The 22,608-nt window shown below is 45.0% G+C and overlaps 1 protein-coding gene across 1 annotated transcript in view; it reads left to right on the top strand.

The window, feature by feature from the left end:
- LOC122895273 (katanin interacting protein) overlaps window positions 1–22,608 on the top strand; it is a 173,421-nt gene that overhangs the window by 70,959 nt on the left and 79,854 nt on the right. Inside the window, exons 7-9 of the mRNA XM_044232558.1 lie at window positions 306–434; window positions 20,088–20,361; window positions 21,327–21,458. Coding sequence (XP_044088493.1) covers window positions 306–434; window positions 20,088–20,361; window positions 21,327–21,458 — 535 coding nt within the window. The remainder of the gene's footprint in view (window positions 1–305; window positions 435–20,087; window positions 20,362–21,326; window positions 21,459–22,608) is intronic.

The raw sequence follows: 22,608 nt of genomic DNA on the forward strand, positions 1-22,608 counted from the left end.
TATTCAACCAGATGTGGTAGCCTCGCCTCCACGCAGCCCTCACTCGGTCCTCACTGAGCCAGTGTTTAGGTGTTGGGCGGCCCAAGTCTGAATCCCAGTCTGCTTACTTTCCGTGTGCCCGCCGTGGTGTGGGTGAGGCAGGGATGGGTTTGACCCAGTCAGCTTTGGGAGCAGGCGCAGAGGAGGAGGAGGAGGTGAGGAGGGAACTGGAAGGCATGGAGACCGACGGAGAGGACAAGGGACCCAGCACGTCTTCAGGGACGTGAGTCGCTTTTCCCACACCTGTTCTCTCCGCTTGTCCCTAGGGCACCAAGTCTTCCACTGACACCACGCCCTGTGATTTTCATCTCTCCCTTCTGGACGCCCACGGATGCCCTGACCCTGCGAGCAATACCGACAAAGAAAGGATCCTCTTAACTATCCAGGATGTGATGGTAAGATGCATTTCAGCCTCATGTCCCCACGAAGGGCCGGGGTCTCTCCCAGAGCCAAGCCGCTGGGCTGGAAGTCGGGCCCCACGAGAGCATCTTCCCCTACACCTGGGAAGATGACGCAGGTCACAGCCAGATGTGGCTTTCACAAAAACCTCGGGCCCCCCACTAGTTTTAAAACAATACATGTGAAATTTGACTTGATGCTATTTTTTTTTAAAGATAGCGGAAGCTTGTATTAAGTGAACCCTTACTAAGTTCCGTGCACTGTGTTGAGTATGTTACCTCCATTCCTGCATTAACCCTGTGAGTTACATGCTAGGTATTTTCTTTCTTTCCTAAGATTTTATTTATTTATTTGAGAGAAAGAGAGAGTGTGTGTGAGAGAGCACAAGCAGGGGTGAGGGGCAGAGGGAGAAGCAGACTCGCTGCTGTGCAGGGAGCCCAACGTGGGACTCGATCCCAGGACCCCGGGATCATGACCTGAGCCGGAGGCACACGAGTGGGCCACCCAGGCACTCAAGTGCTAGGTAGGAGAGAAAGGAGGCCAGGCCTCGGAGGAACGCAGACTGGAAACCCGGGCCCCCTGACTCCTTCCTCCTCGCAGTTAACGATCGTAGCCTGGGAACTCGCGGAGCTACTTTTGCTCCCCGGAGTGCCCAGTTCTCTGTAGGGGCAGCGGTCGGTTTCGAATACGATTGGTGTGCTGCCGGGAAGCGAGGGGCTGAGAGGTGGCCATCTGTCAGCGGAGCTTAGGATCCGGAAGACCTCTCCGTAGCGAACCCAGAGCTGGGAACAGTGATGAAAAAGTGTTTTTCAAAAATGAAATCCAATGAGGAAACCACCAGCCAAAGCCAAATCGAGGGACTGTCTGCGAAACAGCTGGGCTGGGCCTTCAGAACTATCGGTGGCATGAGAAAGCCTATTCCAGATAAGAGAGGCTAACCAGATGCCACAGTTAGGCCGCGCGTGATCCTTGCTGGGGGGCCGGGGCGGGGCAGGGCGCTGTCAGGGTGCTAACTGCTCTGAGTGTTCGGATGCTTTGGGAAAGAGACAAATTTGAAAACTCACTGTGTTATATTCGATAACAATATTGTATCGATGTGAAATTTCCTGAATTTGAGGATTAGATTGTGTTTATGGAAGAGAAGGTCCTCGTTCTCAGGTCTTCCGAGAATTGGTGAAGGTATAATTGAAGGGTTTTGGGGGAGTCATTATACCCTTCCGTTATACAATTCTGGTATGTTTTCTGTGGGTTTAGCTTTTTTTTTTTTTAAATAAAGTTATTTATTTATTTTTTTGAAGCTAGCACATTAAGGAGGAGATACTCTGCTTCAACAGAGCTAAGCATCAGCAGAGAAAGAAAGAGAAAAGTTTAAAAGGAGACCGAGTTGAGAGGCACCCGGGTGGCTCAGTCGGTGAAGCGTCTGTCTTTGGCTCAGATCATGATCCCAGGGTCCTGGGATCGAGCCCCCACCTCAGGCTCCCTGCTCTGCGGGAAGCCTACTTCTTCCTCTCCCACTCCCCTAGCTTGTGTTCCCTCTCTCGCTGAGTATCAAATAAATAAATAAAATCTTAAAAGAAAAAGAAGGAGACCAAGTTGGAAAGGCTTAGTAGGATTGTATTGATGTTAATTTCCCAATTGTGCTGTTCTGCTTTATAATTATGCAAGGGGTTACCGTGGGGGGAATTGGATGAAGGGTACATGGGATCTGTCTCTGTTGTTTCCTACAAACAGCATATGAAATCTACAATAAACATGACATAAAAAGTAAAAGCTAACTAAATAAACACAAATGCACATGTCCTACCTTCCAGAGGCTCAGATTCGGATCCTGGGTTTGGGCTCATGCATTTTTTGTTTTGTTTTGTTTTGCTTTTTGTTTTTGTTTTTTAAAGCACCAACATACATGAGTGTAATTTGCAGCAATGTTTGAGACCCACAGCTTTAAGAAAAGACAGAGCTGTGGATCTCAAAATTTGATATGCACAAGAATCACTTAGGATATTTGTTTGAAATACATATTTTAGATTTCATTTTAAGCTAATGGAATTTGTATAGGAGACCTGCTTGCTCGCTCTCTTTCAATTAAATAAATAAATCTTTTTTAAAAGATTGTGTTTTTAATAGAAGAACTCCCAGTGATTCTGAATCAGAAGACCTAAAGATTTCAGTTTACCTCAGATGGAAGGAGATAATTTGGACTTTGTGGCTTAGGTCTGGGGACCATAAAAGAAAGGAATTTTAAAATTCGAAGTTCGAATCTTTCTTTGTCATATAAAAGTGAGATAACTGTGAAGTAAAAAACAAAATAAAACAAGAACAAAAATCCAAGAGATTCATAAAAGCCAGAAAAGGATGGGAAGGAACTCCGCCCTTGTCTTCAGAACCGTAATTTGTACTTCCAGAAACTCAGTGACAGAGGATATTGCTTAAAATAATAAATGAAAGACACAAAACCATAATAGCTCCTGATGGCATCTCCTCTATTACAGATCAATTCTATCCAGAACATTGACCATTAGGATCAAGGAAAGACAAAATTATGTTTTAAGGCGGTGAGAAAGTCCTAATGTATTTTAGAAATATTTTCCTTCTCTCTTTCTCTTTTTAAAGATTTCATTTATTTATTTGACAGAGAGAAAGAATGTGTGCACTTGAGAGAAAGAGATAGAGCATGCACAGGCAGGGTGGGGTGAGGCAGAGAAAGAGGAGGAAGCAGGCTCCCCACGGAGCAGGGAGCCCCATGTGGGACTCAATCCCGGAACCCTGGGATCCTGACCTGAGCGGAAGCCAGACGCTTAACCGGCTGAGCCACCCAGGTGGCCCTAGAAATATTTTCATAGAAAATTATTTTATTTAGGGTTTGACTGTTTAAAGAAGTGAAGTTTAGGTAAACAGAAAAGCAGTTTGTATAATTAAAGCATCATTAAGAAAATGAATACGAATCCTTCATATCTGGCTTTTCTCACATTAGTCACATTCCAAGTATATTTCAAACTGGAAAAAAAACAATTCAGAGAAAACAGGGGCCTGGAGGAGAGGATTTATTAGTTATGAGTTGAAAAAACTAAGCTGGATGTTAAGGTGAAAGTAGAAATACGGTGATGAATGGAAGTGGGTGTGGCCAAAAGGGCTGCAGGGTCTGCATCAGCTCACAGATGTGTCTCCTTGGCTGGCCTCCTGCTGTGTCGGGGTCATTACTGTCACTACCGTATTTTAATTCCGGTGTAGCTAACTGCAGTGTTATATTAGCTTCAGGTGTACCGTCGGTGATTCAACAATTCTGTACATGACTCAGCGCTCAGTGTGATAAATGTTCTCTTAATCCCCATCACCTAATCTCCACCCCCTGCCAGCCGCCATGACCAGCTGTTTTTCTCTATAGCTAAGAGTCAGCTTCTTGGTTTGTCTCTTTCTTTTTTTTTTTTCTTTGTTTTGTTTTTTAAATTCCACATATGGTGAAATCACATGGTATTTGTCTTCCACGGACTTATTTCGCATAATACTCTCTAGCTCCATCCGTGTTGTTGCAAATGGCAAGATTTCATTCTTCTTGATGGCTGAGTAATATTCCATCAGATATCTGTGTCCCAACATTTTTAGCCATCCATCATTGGACACTGGGGTTGCCTCTGTAATTTGGCTATTATAAATAATGTTGTAATAAACATGGGGGTATGTATATCTTTTTGAATGTGTGTTTTCCTGTTCTTTGGGTAAATACCCAATATTTATGGGATTATGGGATCATATACTAATTCTTTAGTTTTTTTTGAGGAGCCTTCATCCTGGTTGTACCAGTTTCGGTTCCCTAGTGCACGAGGGTTCCTTTTTCTCCACATCCTTGCCAACACCTATCGTTTCTTGTGTTTTTTATATTAGCCATTGGGACCGGTGTGAGGTGCAATCTCATTGTGGTTTTGATTTACATCAAAGTGATGTTGAGCATCTTTTCATGTGCCTTTTGGCCCTCTGGAAGTCTTCTATGGAGAAATGTCTGCCCATGTCTTCTGCTCATTTTTTAATTAGATCTTTTTTTTTTTTTTTTTTTGATGTTGTGTAAGTTCTTGACATTTTGGATACTAACCCTTGCAGATATCTTCTCCCATTCAGTACATTGTCCTTTCATTTTGTTGATTGTTTCCTTTGCTGTGCAGAAGCTTTTTGTTATTTAAAAAAAGAGTTATTTATTTAATTGAAAGAGAGAGAGAGAGAGCAGGGGCAAGGGCAGAGGGAGAGGGAGACTAGCAGATTCCCCGCTTGATGGGGAGCCGGATGCGTGACTTGATCCCAGGACCCTGAGACCATGACCTGAGCCCAAATCAAGAGTCAGATGCTTAACCAACTGAGCCACCAGGTGCCCCAGAAGCTTTTCATTTTCATGTGGTCCCAGCAGGTTATTTTCACTTTTGTTTCCCTTGCCTCAAGAGACAGATCTAGGAAAATAATGCTACGGCTGATGTCAGAGGCATTACTGTCTGTGCTTTTAGGATTTTTATGGTTTCGGGTCTCACATTTAGGTCCTTTATCTGTTTTGAGTTTATTTTTGTGTGTGGCATAAGAAAGTGACCGAGTTTCATTCTTTCTGCATGTTGCTGTCCAGTTTTCCCAACACCATTCATCTAAGAGACTGTCTTTTTCCCATTGCATATTCTTGCCCTTTTTGTTGAAAATTAATTGACCATATAAGTGTGGGTTTAATACTGGGCCTTCTATTCTGTTTCATTGATCTGTGTGTCTGTTTTTTGTGCCAGTACCATACTGTTTTGAGTACTACAGTTTTGTAGTATATCTGGAAATCTGGGAATGTGATACCTTCAGTGTTTTTCTTCTTTTTCAAGATTGCTTTGGCTATTTGGGATCTTTTGTGGTTCCTCACAAATTTTACGATTATTTGTTCTATCTATTTGAAAAATGTTGGTGGTATTTTAATAGGGATTGCATTAAATCTGTAGATTGCTTTTGGGGTAGTATGGACATTTTAACAATGTTTGTTCTTCCAGTCCATGAGAATGGAATATCTTTTCATTTGTTTGGGTCATCTTCAATTTCTTTCATTAATGTTGCATAGTTTTCTGAGTATAGATCTTTCACCTCCTTGGTTAGGTTTATTCTTAGGTATTTTATTCTTTTTGGTGCAGTTGTAAGTGGGGTTGTTAATTTCCTTTTCTGCTACCTCATCATTAGTGTATAGAAATGCAGCGGATTTCTGTACATTGATTTTGGATCCTGTGACTTTACTGGATTAATTTATCAGTTCTTGTCGTTGTTTAGTGCAGTCTTTAGAGATTTCTGTATATAGTATCATGTTGTCTGCGGTTGGTGACCTCTTGCTTGCCGAGTTAGATGCATTTTATTTCTTTTTCTTGTCTGATTCCTATGGCTAGGACTTCCAGTCCCATGTTCAATAAAAGTGGTGAGAGCAGGGGCGCCTGGGTGGCTCAGTGGGTTAAAGCCTCTGCCTTCAGCTCAGGTCATGATCCCAGGGTCCTGGGATTGAGTCCCGCTTCGGGCTCTCTGCTCAGTGGGGAGCCTGCTTCCCTTCCTCTCTCTCTGCCTGCCTCTCTGCCTGCTTGAGATCTCTGACAAATAAATAAATAAATTCTTAATTAAAAAAAAAGTGCTGCAAGTGGACATCCTTTCTCTAGTTTCCTTGTCCTGATCCTGACCTTAGGGGAAAACTCGGAGTTTTTCATCTCAGTAGGATGTTAGTCCTGGGTTTTTCATAAATGGCCTTTATCATGTTGAGCTATGTTCCCTCTAAACCTACTTTGTTGGTGGTTTTTACCATGAATGGATATTGTTCTTTGTCAGGTGGTTTTTATGCGAAATGACCGTATGGTTTTTATCATCTCTCTTGTTGATTTGGTGTATCACATTGATTGTTTTGCAAATATTGAACCATCCTTGCAGCCCAGTAATAAATCCCACTTGATCATGGTGAATGATTTCTTTAAGATATTGTTGGATTTGGTTTGCTGATATTTTGTTGAGGATTTTTGCATCTGTATTCATCAGTGACATTGGCCTGCAATTCTTTTTTTTTTTTTGTAATGCCTTTATCTGGTTTTGGTGTCAGGATAATACTAGCCTCATGGAATGAATTAGAAAGTTTTCATCCTCTTCTACTTTTTGGAATAATTTGAGAAAAATGGATATTAACTCTTCTTTAAATGTGTGCTGGAATTCACCTGTAAAGCCAACTGATCTGGGCTTTTTTCTGTTGAGAGTTTTTTGATTACTGATTCAATTTCACTGTTCAAATTTTTTATTTTTTCCTGGTAATCAGCCTGTTCAATATTTCTGGTTTTTTTTCTGGTTCAGTTTTGGGATGTTATATGTTTGTAGGAATTTATCCACTTCTTCTAGTTTGTCCAATTTGTGGGCATATAATTTTGCATAATATTCTCTTATAATTTTTTGTGTTTTGGTGGCATCTGTTTCTGTGGCTCCTCTTTCATTTCTGATTTTGTCTCTCTGTGTCTCTCTCAATGAGTCTGGCTAGGTTTATCAATTTTGTTGGTCTTTTCGAAGAACCAACTCCTGGTTTCATTGATCTGTTCTATTATTCTTTTAGTTTCTATTTCATTTATTTCTGTTCCTTTTTTTTTTTTTAAAGATTTATGTATTATTTGACAGAGAGAGAGAGAGAGAGAGAGAGATCACAAGTAGGCAGAGAGGAGGGAGGGCCGGGGAAGCAGGCTCCTCGCCAAGCAGAGAGCCCGATGTGGGGCTCGATCCCAGGATCCTGAGATCATGACCTTAGCTGAAGGCAGAGGCTTAACCCACTGAGCCACCCAGGCGCCCCTCATTTATTTCTGTTCTAATCTTTATTATTTTCTTCCTTCTGCTGATTTGGGGTTTTGTTTATTCTTTTTCTAGTTCCTTTAGGTATAAGGTTAGGTTGCTTCCTTGAGCTTTTTCTTGCTTCTGGAGGTAGGCCTGTATTGCTATTAGAACAGCTTTTGATGTGTCCCAAAGGCTTTGGACCGTCGTGTTTTCATTTGTCTCCATGTATTTTTTTTTTTAATTTCTTCTTTGATTTCTTGGTTGACCCATTCCTTGTTCAGTAGTGTGTTTAACCTCCATGTATTTGTGTTCTTTTCAGGTTTTTTTTTTTTTTTTCTTGTGGTTGATTTCTAGTTTCATAGCATTATGGCCAGAAAAGATGCATGGTATGACTTAGTCTTTTTGAATTGAGACTTGTTTTGTGACCTAATATATGATCTGTTCTGGAGAATGTTCCATGTGCATTTGAAAAGCGCATGTATTCTGCTGTTTTAGGATAGAATGTTCCGAATATATCTATTAGACCCATTTGGTCCAATATATCATTCAAAGCCACTGTTTCCTTGTTGATTTTCTGCTTGGAAGATATGTCCATTGACATAAGTGTGATGTTAAAGTCCGCTGCTATTATTGTGTTACTATTGATTACTTCCCTTATGTTTATTATTTCCTGCTTTATGTATTTAGGTGCTCCTATATTGCTTATGTAAGTATTTCCAATTGTTATTACTCTTGGTGGATTATTCCCTTTGTGATTACATAGTGTCCTTCTTTGTCTCTTGTTATAGTCTTTGTTTTAAAGTCTATTTTGTCTGAATAAGTATTGCTATCCAAGCTTTCTTTTCACTTCTATTTGCATGATAAATGCTTTTCCATCCCTTTGCTTTATTTTTTTTAAGGTTTATTTATTTATTTGACAGACAGAAATCACAAGAGAGGCAGGCAGAGAGAGAGGAGGAAGCAGGCTCCCCACTGAGCAGAGAGCCTGATACGGGGCTCGATCCCAGGACTCTGGGATCATGACCCGAGCCAAAGGCAGAGGCTTTAACCCACTGAGCCACCCAGGCACCCCATCCCTTTGCTTTCAATTTGCTTGTGTCTTTATGTCTGAAATGAGTCTCTTGTAGGCAGCACATGGATGGGTCTTGCTTTTTTTTATCCACTCTGCTACCCTGTGTCTTTTTTTTTTTTTAAAGATTTTATTTATTTATTTGACATAGAGAAATCACAAGTAGACGGAGAGGCAGGCAGAGAGAGAGAGAGAGAAGCAGGCTCCCTGCTGAGCAGAGAGCCCGATGCGGGACTCGATCCCAGGACCCTGAGATCATGACCTGAGCCGAAGGCAGCGGCTTAACCCACTGAGCCACCCAGGCAGCCCCTACCCTGTGTCTTTTGATAAGAGCATTTGTTCCAAAGTAATTATTGATAGGTGTATACTTATTACCATTTTTTTACTTGTTTTATGACTGGGTTTTTTTTTTTTTTAAGAGTTATTTATTTTAGAGAGAGAATGAGAGCAAATAGGGGAGAGGGAGAGAGAGGGAGAGAATCCTTAACCATACTCCTTGCTGAGCATGGAGCCCAATGTGGAACTTGATCCCAGAACCCTGAGATCATGACCTGAGCTGAAATTATCGAGTTATTGGCTTAACCAACTTCGCCTTCGTATGCCCCATTTTCATTTTTTATTACTACTTTTTCTCTCTCCTGTTTAGCTTGCTTTCCATTACTCTGACCTCCAGGTCACTAATCTGTTCTCCTTCCTCTAGCCTACTATTCATTCCTTCTAGTGCATTCTTCATTTAAGTTATCACGTTCTTCTTCTTTGATTAGTTCTTTTTTATGTTTTCTATCTCTTTCTTGTCTCACTGAAGCCTTCCACTGTTGAGTCCAGTGAGTATCTTTAGGACCATTACTTTAAATTCTCTATCAAGTATTTACTGGTCTTTGTTCTATTTAGGTCTCTTGCTGTGATTTTGTCCCATTCTTTCATTTGGGACATTTTCTTCTGTCACCTCATTTTGTCTAACTCTCTGTGCCTCTTTCTATGTGTTAGGAAAGTCAGCTACATCTCCTGGTCTTGAAGGTAGTGGCCTTACAAAGAAGAGGTCCTGTGGTGGCCTGCAGTGCAATGTCCCCTGTTTTCAGAACCTCAAGGATGTCTCTTATGGGTGTCGCATGTACCTGCCTGTTGTAGCTGAGCTGGTGCTCCTGTCAGTCCAGTCGTCTGCAGTGGCTCTCTTTGCCTAGTGAGGGCAGTGTTTGGTCCCTGTGTTGTTAGCAGGCCAATCTTGTTCCGCCTTGGGCTTGAGTTGAGTCATACCCAGCATTTGCCAGAAATGCAGTAGCACCAAACTCTAGGAAGCTTTCCCTGTGTTGTCCCAGAGAAGCTTTTGTTGGTGGGCGGGGCTTGCACAGACCAGATGTCTGCCCCCAGCCCACTGCTGGAGCCACACTTGGACTGGCATATGTAATTATCTTCTGTCCCCGGGGCAAGAGTCACTTTTAGCAGTACTGGCCCCTACCAAGTGGGGCTGCTTGCACACTCCTAGGCTTGTGACACCACTTTGGATGGGCTCCAGCCAAGGACATATTGGAGGGTGTATGTCCACAGGAGAACTTAGGGGCAGGCACACTGTAAGCAAGCTAGAAGGGGTTGGTGCTGTGCTGGTCCCCACAGGTGTCTATGTGTCTAGACTGGGGGACAGGTAAGGGAAATGGTACTCATTGGCTCCTTTGTTCCTGGAGAAGTCTACTAAAGATTCCTGCCCCTCTAGCACACACTGTGAGACTAGCAAACAAATGTTGCTCCCGTTTACCCTGCGCATTTTTTGAATTGCTGCTTCTGGGCTGTATCTTCTGGGCTGTCTCCCTAAGGACAAGGACTCAGTTTCCTCTCACCCTCTTGTATCTCCCAGAGCCAAGCAACTACTTTTTAAAGCTCCATGTGTCAGGCTTCACTGATTATAAGTGAGATTCAGCCCCTCTGGTTTTCAAAGCCATATGTTATGGGAATTTGTCTTCCTTACACAGGTTCCTATGCTGGGGTGCCTGTGGGAGGGTCTGTTTCTCTCCCTTCTGCACACCTGCGATGTCCTTCCCTCTGTCCCCGCTACGGACAGTCCCACAGGTCCGTTTAGCTCCCGACTGCATCCGTGCTCAACCTGCCTTCTTCAATGTGGCCTCTTCTCTGTGTTTAGCTGTGGAGAGTCTGTTCTGCGTCTTTGGGTCACTTTCTGGGTTATTTACACTGATGTGGGTGTTATCTAGTTGTGTCCATGGGACAAGGTGGGCTTAGAATCTTCCTATTTCACCACCTTCCCTGGGAGTCCTGTTCTATTATGAATTATTTGAGTATTTTAGGTGACATAGTGAGACAAGCGGGTAATATCCCTTGGCCTGGGTATCAGGGCATGGCAGGGAGCTGTTGTGGGGGAGGGAACAGTGTTGTCAACACAGCTTGGCTGTCATTGTGTGGAAACAGGGGCCCAGTGATACCAGGCTTTCTAGCTTTAAGAGAAGCCGGGTATCTGGGTTTGTTTGTGCTTGGTTTCTCCAAAAAAATTTTTTTTAAAGATTGTTATTTATTTATTTGACAGACAGAGATCACAAGCCGGCAGAGAGGCAGGCAGAGAGAGAGGAAGGGAAGCAGGCTCCCCGCTGAGCAGAGAGCCCGAAGTGGGACTCGATCCCAGGACCCTGGGATCATGACCTGAGCCGAAGGCAGAGGCTTTAACCCACTGAGCCACCCAGGTGCCCCCCCCAATTTTTTTTTAATGTTGATTACTAACTCACTATTTTCTATAGATCAAACAAAATATATGGCTGGCCAGATTTGGCCTGAGACCACTGGCTTGCACCCACTGGTTTAGAAAGCTTTGTGTCTTCCCGACAAGAGGAAGGAGAGTCAGGACACTGGAGTTAGCACCTCTGGTACCCAGAGCCACTGGGGGGCAAGGTGCCCTGAATGTACCCAGAGATGCCCAGCTAGACAACTCAGACCAAAGGACAGCCTGACTGGCTGACAGGCCGTGCCCTGGGCAGGAGGGTCAGACAGCATAAGGCCAGCTGTACAGGAATTCTTCAGTAATGAGTTTGAATGATTCATGGGGAATGGTGCTGAGCAAGCACTCACTGCCCATGAAATGCTGGTCCAGAAGTGAGAGACAGAGTGATTCTTTCACCCAATAGAGCATTTCTGTACGTCAAGGCACCGGATGGTATCTGAGTTACTAACGCTTCCTTTGCAGTCTTAATGAAAGTAAAGAATAACTAACCTCTGGGTCACTACTGGAATAAATAATGCCATTTATTTCTTGCAGTTATAGCCTACGTAGGACTTCTTAGGTATTTGTACATTATTTTGTATCGTTTAATATGACATCTAACATATGAGTGCTTTCTCATTAGAAAAGAGTGAAATAATTCAGAGGTGAGTAAAATATAGAAAGCTCTCTCCACCTACCTAACCAAACCATACCCAGCTTTAAGTTTTATTGAGGATGTATCCTTTAGTTCATCATTTACTTATTTTTCACTCATTCATTTATTGGCTTCTATTTTGTTCATTTTTTTTAAAGATTTTATTTATTTATTTGACACAGAGTGAAATCACAAGTAGGCAAAGCAGCAGGCAGAAAGAGAGGGGGGTAAGCAGGCTCCCTGCTGAGCAGAGAGCCGGATTTGGGGCTCGATCCCAGGACCCTGAGATCATGACCTGAGCTGAAGGCAGAGGCTTAACCCACTGAGCCACCCAGGCACCCCAGTTTTGGTTCATTTTTACTTTTATCTTGATTCTTTCCCTAAACTTGGTGCTTTAATTGATTGCTTTGGTTCTCTCCCCACCCCATGTTACAGTCTGTTGTATTAAGCACTTAATTCATCTATTTTCAGTCTTGTTTTCTAATACAACAGTTTTTAAGGCTATAAGTTTTCCTCCAAATACTGCTTTGTCCTTATTCCACAAATTTTGCTATGTGTGTAGTGTTTTCATGATCATTTAATTCTAACTGGTTTGTGATTCGGGAGGGGAGGGAGTTCCCTCTTTATATAGGAGAGTTTTTATAAATGTTCTAAGTAAATAGCTTTTTTGTTTGTCTTTTTTTTTTTCCTGTCCTTTTGTGGTAATTTCTAATTATACTATATTATGATCAGAGGATGGTTTGTTTGGTTTCTGGTTTTTGGAAGCTTTTGAAATTTTGTTTCTGGTCTACCAGATTATTTTTATGACTACTCCATGTTATTCAAAAGAATAATATTCTTCTTTTGGTACAAAGTTCTCTATATATCTATAAAGTCAAGCCATTTATTGAGTATTTAACCTGGTGAGTCTTAAAGTATAGCTCAGACCACCCACATCAGAATCACCTGGGCTTCTTATTAAAAATGTGAAATTTCCCACTCAAAGATACAGAATTAGATGGGGTGGGTGGGTCATAGGGTCATAATGGAGTGTTTGGAATCTGCGTTTTTAATAAGGCAGGAAATTTTTATGCTCTTTAGCAAACTACTGCAATAGATCCTACTTAATTTTTATTTACTTCATCTAGTTGATTTCTCTGAACTTGCCAATTCTCTCTTATATTTCTCTGTTGTCACTTTATATATTTCAAATCACTATTACTGTGTGCATACAGAGTCAAGATTTTTTCTGACAGGTTGGATATTTAATCCATTCGAATAGGTCAGTATTAACATCTGTCCCATTTAAACCTTTCAATTTGAAGGTTTGTGTTCTTCTTTAGCCCTGGAAAATCTTCTGTCGTCATCATCATCATCATCATCATCATTCTCTTTCATTGTGTCTGTTCTATTCTCTGGAGTTTCTGTTGATCAAATATTGGTCCACATTTATCCTTCAAGTCTCTTAATTTTTCTTTCACACTTTATTTTTGTCTTTTTGTACTGTATTCTTATAAAATTGTTTGATTTGATTTTCTAGCACATCTTTTATCTGTTTCTACTATTTAGTTTATCTTTTTAAAATGTCAATAAAATTAAAACTTTTGGGATATCTAGTTGTTTCTTTTTCATGGACGAAATGTCCTCTTTAATGTCTCTAGGGATGTTAATTTTTTGTATTATAGTCTTTTTCTATTCATTGTATTAACTCTCTTTTATTGGGTATTAGTTCTTTTGTTAATTAAATCTGGTGCCTGTCTTTCAGGGTGTTGATTTTCCCCAGATGTTTTCCCATTCTTGGTTGTGTGCTCATCTTTGTATTTGAGAATCCCACACCCTCTGCCCGTCCTGTTTGGTGTAACATAACCCTAGTGATTGGGGTACGACATGCTGTGTACAAGCTGTGCACCTTAGGTATGGGCGCTCCTGCCTACCTTGAGGACAGTGGCTTCCTGGGGCATTGCCCACCCTCTGGACTTCAGCCTATAGGTGAGCACTTCTACACTTAATACACTGGGGAGGGGCCAGCAGTCCTAAAAGCATCTTCCCAAGGAATGCCCCAGGACTTCCTCTCTCTCCATCTTGACTCCGGACTCAACTACATACCACTCCTTCTGTGGAAAATGTTAATGCCCATGTTTGGGTCTGAAGTTTCCTTTGCTTTTAGTTATTCATAGATGGACTCTCTGCTCTCTGTCCTTTAGAGAGCGTTTGAGGCATTCCTCAAAATTTTAGTTGGCTGGCGGCATTGTTTGTTACTTTTTCTCTATCCCCTCACCCCTGTCCAATTTCCCACAGCCAGCCCCTGCTCTGGGCAGGCTCAGGTGAGGCCGCAAAGGCACACTGATGCCAAGACACTCGCCAAGGGAAACAGCCATGGAAACAGGCAGGCAGCCTCCAGGACCTTGCGCCCCCACCCCTGACGTCACTCCACTCCGTAAGACAAGGGTAGATTTTTTGTTTTCTTCATAGCAGTGGACGTTTGAGACTGAACTCTAAGGTACTTCATAATTAAGTTTAGCTTTGAATGAAAATTAGTGCAAGAAAATGCAAGGGTGAGTGGGACAATAAGAAAGTGTCAAAAACTAACAATATCCCACAGGTATTTGAAGCACATAACATAGGACTCAGATTTGCCTGGCAACAGCTCCATCAGAATGGGTGGAAGGGAATGCAACTTGAAAACTACACAGCGTGGACCCTAAAGTTAGGGCCCAAGTTGCTTTATTCTGGGAAGTTTGTGATCCAGGCACCACCAGGACTGAAGCTTAGGCTGGCATGCCCTAGGTTTGGCTTCTTGAAGCCTGTTGCACTTGTCATTTCTTCTAGAATGGCCATCTTTTTTTTTTTTTAAGATTTTATTTATTTATTTGACAGAGAGAGATCGCAAGTAGTCAGAGAGGCAGGCAGGGGCGGCGGGGGGGGATGCAGGCTCCCTGCTGAGCAGATTGCAGAGCAGAGCAGAGCAGTCCTGATGTGGGATTCGATCCCAGGACCCTTAGATCATGACCTGAACCGAAGGCAGAAGCTTAACCTGCTGAGCCACTCAGGCACCCCTAGAATGGCCATCTTTATTGCCGGACTAGAAATTCCATGAGAACGCTCTGTCAGCCTGGTTCGTTCCTCTGTCCCTAATAGTTAGCAGGTCATACCTACTGTTCAGGACAAACATACTCAACAACAAATATTGGTTGAATAAATGAATGAATGGAAGAAAAAAAAAATTAACCCTTTGATGTCGGGTAAAAATCCTTTCTGGACCAGGCAGATGAATACACATGTGCAAAGTGGCTCATGGAGGGCACGAGGAGTGAGTGGGAAATACCGCGACCAACGATGCATGCCAGACCCCAACGCCTTCCAAACCCCAATTTTATTAAGACTGCCAACCAAATGAGACCTCACTGGGGAGCTGGGGGGCTGGCTGCAGGTCAGGGACCTCCACCCCAGAGATCACTGCTCCCTCTTGAAGACTGTCAGTCTCCATCGTGGCTTCACGGCCAAAACATCTGATCTTCTCCTAGGCAAAATCAGTGTATCGTGTGACATAAAGAGCATGCTGTCATCTGAATTTGAAATGTTCTGTGAAAGCAGTCAGGGAGCCCTGATTCCTAACTCTCACGTCCGTGCAGCCCTTCAGCAACCTTGTCAGGTCTCCAGAGCCCATTTTCCCACATTGGAGGGGGGCCGGGGCGGGGGTTCTTGGGCCCAGAAACTCGCTTGAGGACCCAGAGTGGCTGGCGTCAGGCTCAGAACCCAGGTGCAGAACTGAGAGCCGGCCGTTCCTCTTTCCGAGTGTGGTCAGAGGTCTGCTTGTGTTCACTAGCACTTAGCACACATATGAGCACGTTTTCCGCCCTCAAGGCTGCTTTGTGCCGCCTTTCCTCGGTCCCACAGTCACTGAGCCCCGCTCTAGAGACCCCTGCCTTCCACCGCATTGGTATCGGGCAGGAAATAAACACGGGCACCGTGGTGAGGAGCCCGGACTTTGGGGTCAAACAGTCATTCATCCAAGCTGACTCTGCTGTTGCTAGCGGCGCGGCCTTGCACGGGTCCTTGGGTGCCCTGAGCCTTGAAGACAAGGACCCCCACTGGGATGGTGGGAGGCTGCAACAAGATAAGGTTAGCTCGGCGCCCCGTATGTAGCAAAAGCTTGGTAATCGGTAGCTGGTGCCGCTGGGAATGTTAGATTTCACCGTTATTGCCAACATTTCCTATGTCATGGCACCTAGTTCCCTCCCTCCCTAGCCCCGCAGAAGGAGGCAGATCAGGACTGTAAGACACTAATCCACTGACCTGTCAAACCCCTACCGCGTTTCAGCAGGTGGTCTGGGCATCTGTTCCTCCCTCTGCCTCCTCCCTGGCTCCCCGTCCCCGGCAAGGGGACCTGATTCGTTCTCCACCTGCCGTGTTTACCGCCTAGCATCTGAGCAGAGGGCTTTCTGTTGCAAAGGCGTGAGCCTAACATTTTTAACACTGAACACTGAAATCACATATGATCAGGTTGTAAAGCAAAGCTCTAAAGTTAGTTTTCAGAGGGAAATTTCTAGAGAACAGCTTCAAAAGCAACCAGTATATCCCCCTGCACAGTATCCCTTTGAAGCATGGGCAGGTTGGCCTCCAAAGCGACCAATCCAAGGTCCTCATCCTTGCAGATGGAAAGGGTTTGACCCACTTCCTGGAGGGAGTGTGGCTCCTCACTCCACCTCCCTTTGCCCCAGGAACAGATGGTTTTAGATCACATCGGCATCCTAAGAGCATAGGTTCTTAAAGTTTGCTCATCCAGTGTGAGCAAATGTATTATTTTTCTTTTTAGAGAAGATACCAGCCACGCAGAATCTGGGCTGCTTTTTCGTGTGTGTTTTGTCAATACAATTATGGCATTGAAATTTGCATTAACTTAACAGAAGCAAAAGCAAATGGAAACAGGAAGAATTATTGAAATTCAGATTCTTCTTACTGCAAGAGGAGTTTTTAAAAATATCGCATCGGTTTAGTAAATTGTGAAAACAATATTACGAGGTCGGAGTTGCTATGTTTCAACTGTGTTTGCCATGTTCAAACTGTGTGTTTCCACCAAAGATGGGTTTGAATGGAAGTTGAAAATGAGGCCGGGGTGCGGGGGTGGTGGACCCACACTGCCTGCCCTCTTCTGGCTTTTGTTGACCTAGCTAAGGGCTTCGGCAGAGAACATTGCATTCTGGCCCATAACCCAAGTGTGCACAATTGTCCTGTATTTATTTGGTCTCTAAGTGGCTTCCGCATTTACTGTTAGACATTTTACCACAGCTTCTCCAAGTCTATGCTCTTTATTCTGACTTTACCCTTCATTGTTTGGATTTTGTTCCGGGAGCTTTTTTCCGGAGAAGGGCTCAGGGTTGCTGGAATCCCTGAGTTTCTTCCCGTTAGGATCGGTGCCCTGTTATTTGTAAGTCTGGGTTACTTGACCGGATACATGAAGTCGGACAGACCCAGTGTCGGGGGCGGCTGCTTTCTGTTTTCTGAGTCATTCTTCTGGGGGGACGAGATGTGTCCTGGGAATGGAGATCAGTTACTTTTCAAACCTCTGGCTGTCCAGGGCCCTGCACCCCACTGTCCCTCCCATTCCTGCGGGAAATATATTTTTTGCAGGAGTCAGGGAAGGGATTTAAACATCCATGTAAATGTATCATTTGTTCCTAATTATTAAACTGGAAACATGCTTATGAAAAAAAAGAAGTAAACCAACAGAGAAAAAGAAAGTTCTCACCGTGCGACCCCCAGAGAGAGCACTGTTAATAGGTTGGTGACTATTTTTCCAAACTTTTTGTGTGGGTATCTGCACAGAAACTCATTTTTTAAAATTGGATTTATTGTGCGCGTACATTCTTCGACAGGCTCATTTTGGCTTAAGTGTGTATCCTGCTACTTTTCTAAGTAAGTGCACAAGATCTACCTGGTTTTCCATGAGGGCCTCTTGAGGCTCCATCAAGGTCTGTTCAGCGAGCATTTAACCCACTCTTCTTGTTGCCATTTGGAACATTCTCGATTATCAGGGATCCCGGATCTGTACGTATTGACGGAAGGATAACTTCTCAGACGGACTTGGTCGAAGAGCGTAGACAGTGTTCACTTCTAGTCGGTCATTTGTCCTCACTGCCTCCCAGACGCATCTCCAGAGGCATCCCCTGTCTCCTCCCCTATGCTTCCCCCTCCACATTGTCCGTCCACAAAGCCCTGCTGTGACCCCTCCCTGCTCCCTGCCCTCCTCCTCTGGTGCACACTGTCCTCCAGCCATGGCTGCCTCCTGGCCTTTGCCTCTGCTGTTCCCCCTGCCTGACTTGCCGGGGTCCCAGATACGCACTGTGTGGTGGTTCATCAGCCAGCCTTCTCTGACCAGCTTTCAGCAGCGGCTTCTCAGCCCGCTCACCCTCTGTGCCATTATCCAGGCTGGCTCTTTCCCTCACCGTCCTGGCTGCAGCAGATATACCCCTATTTCTTTTTTTTTATACCCCAGTTGTTGTTCTGAGCCTTTGCCAACTTACTGCCCACTGTTACCCCAGCCCTGAGCGTGCCCACGTGCCTGGATAAGTCAGTGGTGGCGGCCATCGCCTCCTCCCCTCCTCCCCCAGTGCTTGGACCCTGACGGACTGCAAAGGAAAAGGGAGTCCCCAAACCCAAGCAGTTTTGAAATCCCAACTGGGCAAACTCCATTGGGTTTCAAGGCCTCAGGATAATTCTCTGTGGCTCAGGGCTCCACCCTCTGGTCGGGAGGGAGGGCTTCTGGGCCCAAGCTGCCACCCTGCCCCCCGGCCCCCGGAGCCGTCCTTCTCTCTCGTGGAGGGTGGCACGTATTCGCAGCCAAGGAGCACCCTGCTTCCTGAGTGTAGAATTTGGGGAGGATGACAGCCTTCTTTTATTTTGTCTTTCCTGTCTCTCTTCCGGTGTCAGTGGGCAGTGTTTCCATGGGTGTGACATCCTCAAACACCATAGGGTCTCCTATGGACACCTCATCGATTCCCTCCATTAGACAAGAGGCTCCTTCACAGATCCTTGCTGGATAATCTTCTCTCTGTGCCTGGTGTTTGCTGGGATGTCGAAGATGATCCATGAGTCCCAGATCTAGTGTCTTCAGAGAACCCTCCATGTGATTGACTTTGGATCCTTCTTAAGTACTAGCAAAAGGTTGTCCAGCCATGCCTCGGGGTTCCTTCCAGAGCACGCTCTTCTGAGCGCGCATCTTAACATCTTTTGCCACTGGGACAGGCTCAGAGACTCCCATATCATCAAATCTCCGTTCCGAGTTCCACTTACACAGAACCGTAGGCACAGCCCAGCTGGGAAGCTCCTGCCACTGCATCACAGGACCCCCTCTCGTTTCCATAACATGTCCCTTGTTTTCTAAGCCCCCTCAGGCCAACACCTTTGGTATCCATATTTCTACCATCAGGTCTTTTTAGGATGATTTATCTAGAATAATCGAAGTATTTTAGTGCCTCTCCCCTCTTTCTGAGCGGTCACTGGTTCACAGGGTCCAGGGGTTAGAACTTGGACAGCGTGGCGACTGTGAAGATTACTGGTCAACCACCAATACCAAGCAAGCAATATTGATTCCTTCTCGTTTTCTCAGAGCTGTGTTAGGCAGCCCAAGCTATGGGGGAAGGATAGCCAGGTGGACGAAACACACTGGTTTGCCCAGATGGTCCAGTTGGCATTTTCTTGTCCCAGGGTAAACAGACTAGTGCCCTTTCTCCCTTTCAAAAGTGTTCTGGCTTCGGTGATCAATTTTCTGGCCACCCTATGTGTAGATCTTAATGCTTATCCTTCAGATTGTAAATCTGCTATTGCATGGGGATGAAACACAGATTGACAAAAAATTATCAAGCAGCGATGGTTAAGTGCTAAATCTTATGACATCTTAGGTGCTTCTAAACATCCTTTGAGACATAGGACAGCTCCCCGGCCCCGCAACTGTCTGCCAGACATTGTACTGTCTAGAATTTCAGGGACATTTGAAGGTCTTTGGGATTTCATATTCAGAGTGTGGTCCCCAGACCAGCAACATTACCATCATCTTGTTAGAAGTGCACCTTGTCAGGCCTCGTCCAGGACACCCTGAATCAGAACTCTGGGCAATGTGGGACCCCACGGTCTGTTTAAACGAGTCCCCAAACTAAAACATCTGTAATGCACAGACACACACACACACACACACACACACACACACACTCTTAGTGACATCCCCGGCATGTGGCCACAATTCATAGCCTAAATACCGCTCTGCTAGAGAGTTGTTCCTTTGTCCCTGTCTTTGTCTTCTCGTCTTCAAAGCGATGACAACCCCATGTGTCGAGAGTCGGGCTGATCTTGGTAAATGTTCGTTTGCTGGGAATCGTTCCTGGGTTCTAATGGTCTATTTTCAGAGGAGTATTTCTCAAAGTAACATATTTCATTTTTTTGCCTCTCTCCCTGACTTTTGGCAGGAGCTGAGAAAAAGCCTGGAACTTAGTGTAAATCTGCAGAGGAAACAAAGAGATGGTTCTAGCGACGAGTATGACTCTATCGAAGAAGAGGTGCTCTCTGAGCCCGAGCCCGAGCCCGAGGAGCCGGTGCTGCTGGGTCACGGCAGAGAGGACCCCCCTCTTTCCAGCGGGAACTCCATGCAGAAGGCTGCGCCCAAGGACCACGGGCCAGAAGGAGGCCCTTCCCAGGGCCCAGACCCCCTCGTGGTGCTGGAATTCAACCCAGCTTCCAAGAGTGAGTTCCATCTTACGTGAGCTCATCTTTGCCTTCAGTGTGTTTGGGTCTGAGAGTAGGACTTGAATTTCCAGCCATGTTTGGGGTTCAGCTTTGGGGAGACTGTCCCACAGGCCAGTTAGGACTCTGCTGATTGTTACAAGCCAAGGCTTCCAAAGGCCTCCAGAAGACCCTGAGATTCCAGAAGGCAGATGCCTGGCAGATGGTTTTGGGGGGGGTCCTGTGTCTTGTAGGACATGTATTAGGATCTCCCTGCCAGCCGGTTAATACATTCTGTCTGAAACCAAAGGGACTATATTGGCTTGGCTAACTGAGGAGTCCAGAACCGTCAAGAACTCTCCCCTCCCCCTCTTCCCCCTTCCTTACTCCTTCCCTTCTTCTGTCTCATCTCTGCCTTCCTTTGACTTGGTACCATTCACAGCTGGCTCTCCACATACAGACACAGAATTGAGACACTGGCTTTATGCCTCGATCAGAAAGTGGATTCCTTTTCCTCACAGCTCCAGGCTGCGTGCTCCTCTGTGCCCCTGATACTAGAAACTTCTTCCATCCCAGCCCTTCCCTCTTATCCCTTCCACCATCATTTCCTCGGCTAGGCTGCGAGCATCTCAGGGGCAGCAAATGCATTTTACCCTGCTCTTTCCACCCTGCGATGTCCTTGGTGGCACCATTATTTTATGTATCACGCTGCCAATTAAATCAACCTCGACGATTGCCAGACTTGTCCCTACTCGAAAATGTTAACCTCCAAAAACCTGTATCATAGACTGTTTTCATCGTTCATTGCCCAAATGTGCTGCATTATTTACATCTCTGATCCCAAATTAGCACAGTACCTGGCACAAGCAGGGGTTCAACCAGTATTTGTTAAATGAATACATGAACGAACCCGCAGATGCCTGAGTGGCATGCCCCAACTTTGCTGGCATTCTGTGTCTGACATCTAAACCCTTGTCTCCCTATAGGTAATAAAAAGGAAAGGAATTTGTCGGCGAAGCGGAAGGACAATGCTGAGGTTTTCATTCCCAGCAGACCCGAACTGAACTTGAACCCTCAGCCCTCTGCTGTGTTCCCAGACCAGGAGAAGGCATGCTCAAGTAAGAGTTCTGGCAGCCCCAGGGCAGGGCTGGGGCTGGGGCTGGGTCCCCCTCAGTGCGATGCCTGCTGCGGGGGTGGGGGGGAGAGTCCTTACTGTGTGACGCTCTTCATCAAGGCATGAGCTCACCTTTCACAGATGTATTGTTAGTCAAGGTTTCCAGAGAAACAGAACCAATAGAGTGTGTGCGCACGCACATGTGTGTGTGTAATTCCAATCTGCGGGTTGAATCAGCCGGTTGGAGACCCAGAAAGATCCAGTGTTCCAGTACAAAGGCCATATGCACTAGCAGGGCCAGTGTTGCAGAGGAAGTCCAGAGGTAGTCTTCTGGAGAATTCTCTTATTTGAGAGCGGGTCAGTCTTTTTGTTCCTTTCTAGCCTTCAACTGATTAGATGAGACCCCCCCACATCATGGAGGGTAATCTGCTTTATTCTCCAATGTAAATGTTAATCTCATCTGAATACACCTTTTGGAAACACCCAGAATCGTGTCTGACCAAGCATCTGGGTTCCCTGTGGTCCATCAAAGGAACACTGACATCACCCGTCATAGCGCCTTTCTCGTTTTGCGATCAAGAGGTGGTTTTAATTGAAAACTTATTTTAGTTTTGGTTTTACTTTCTCATTTTGTTTTTACTCTTAATCTGTTTATATGGATAATGATGCGGCAAATGGTACTGAATTCTAAAAGTACAAGAGTTGACGGTGCGGTCGGTCCGCCTCTCTTCTGATGAAACGAGAGGTTACATTGATCGAGTGCTTGGTGCGAGCCAGCCCCTGCTGTCAGCTTTTAGTCCTATCACTTGTAAGTAAATGATCATCCTTACACATAGCCTTCAAGGTAGGTCCAGGGATTGTCCCCATTTCACAGATGAGGAGCTGAGGCCCAGAACAGGGGATTTACATGCTGGAAAGTGGTTGACCTAGGCCCCAAACCCTGGTGGAGAGACTCCATGCTGTGTCCCAATCAGCCCTGGAAGCCCTCAGTGAATCATTGCAGCCCTGAGGCCCTGGGTCCCATCCAGGGGCAGAGTGCGCCCAGGGAAGCCGCTTGCTCCTGGGTTTTGCCACCCGAAACAAAGCACCTCACAGAGTTCATGGCATCCTGGTATTCCAAGCATTTGGAAGCCTGGGGTGTCCTAGGCAGAAAT

Source organism: Neovison vison, chromosome 14, assembly GCF_020171115.1.
Source record: "Neovison vison isolate M4711 chromosome 14, ASM_NN_V1, whole genome shotgun sequence".
In the NCBI taxonomy this organism is placed as follows: Eukaryota; Metazoa; Chordata; class Mammalia; order Carnivora; family Mustelidae; genus Neogale; species Neogale vison.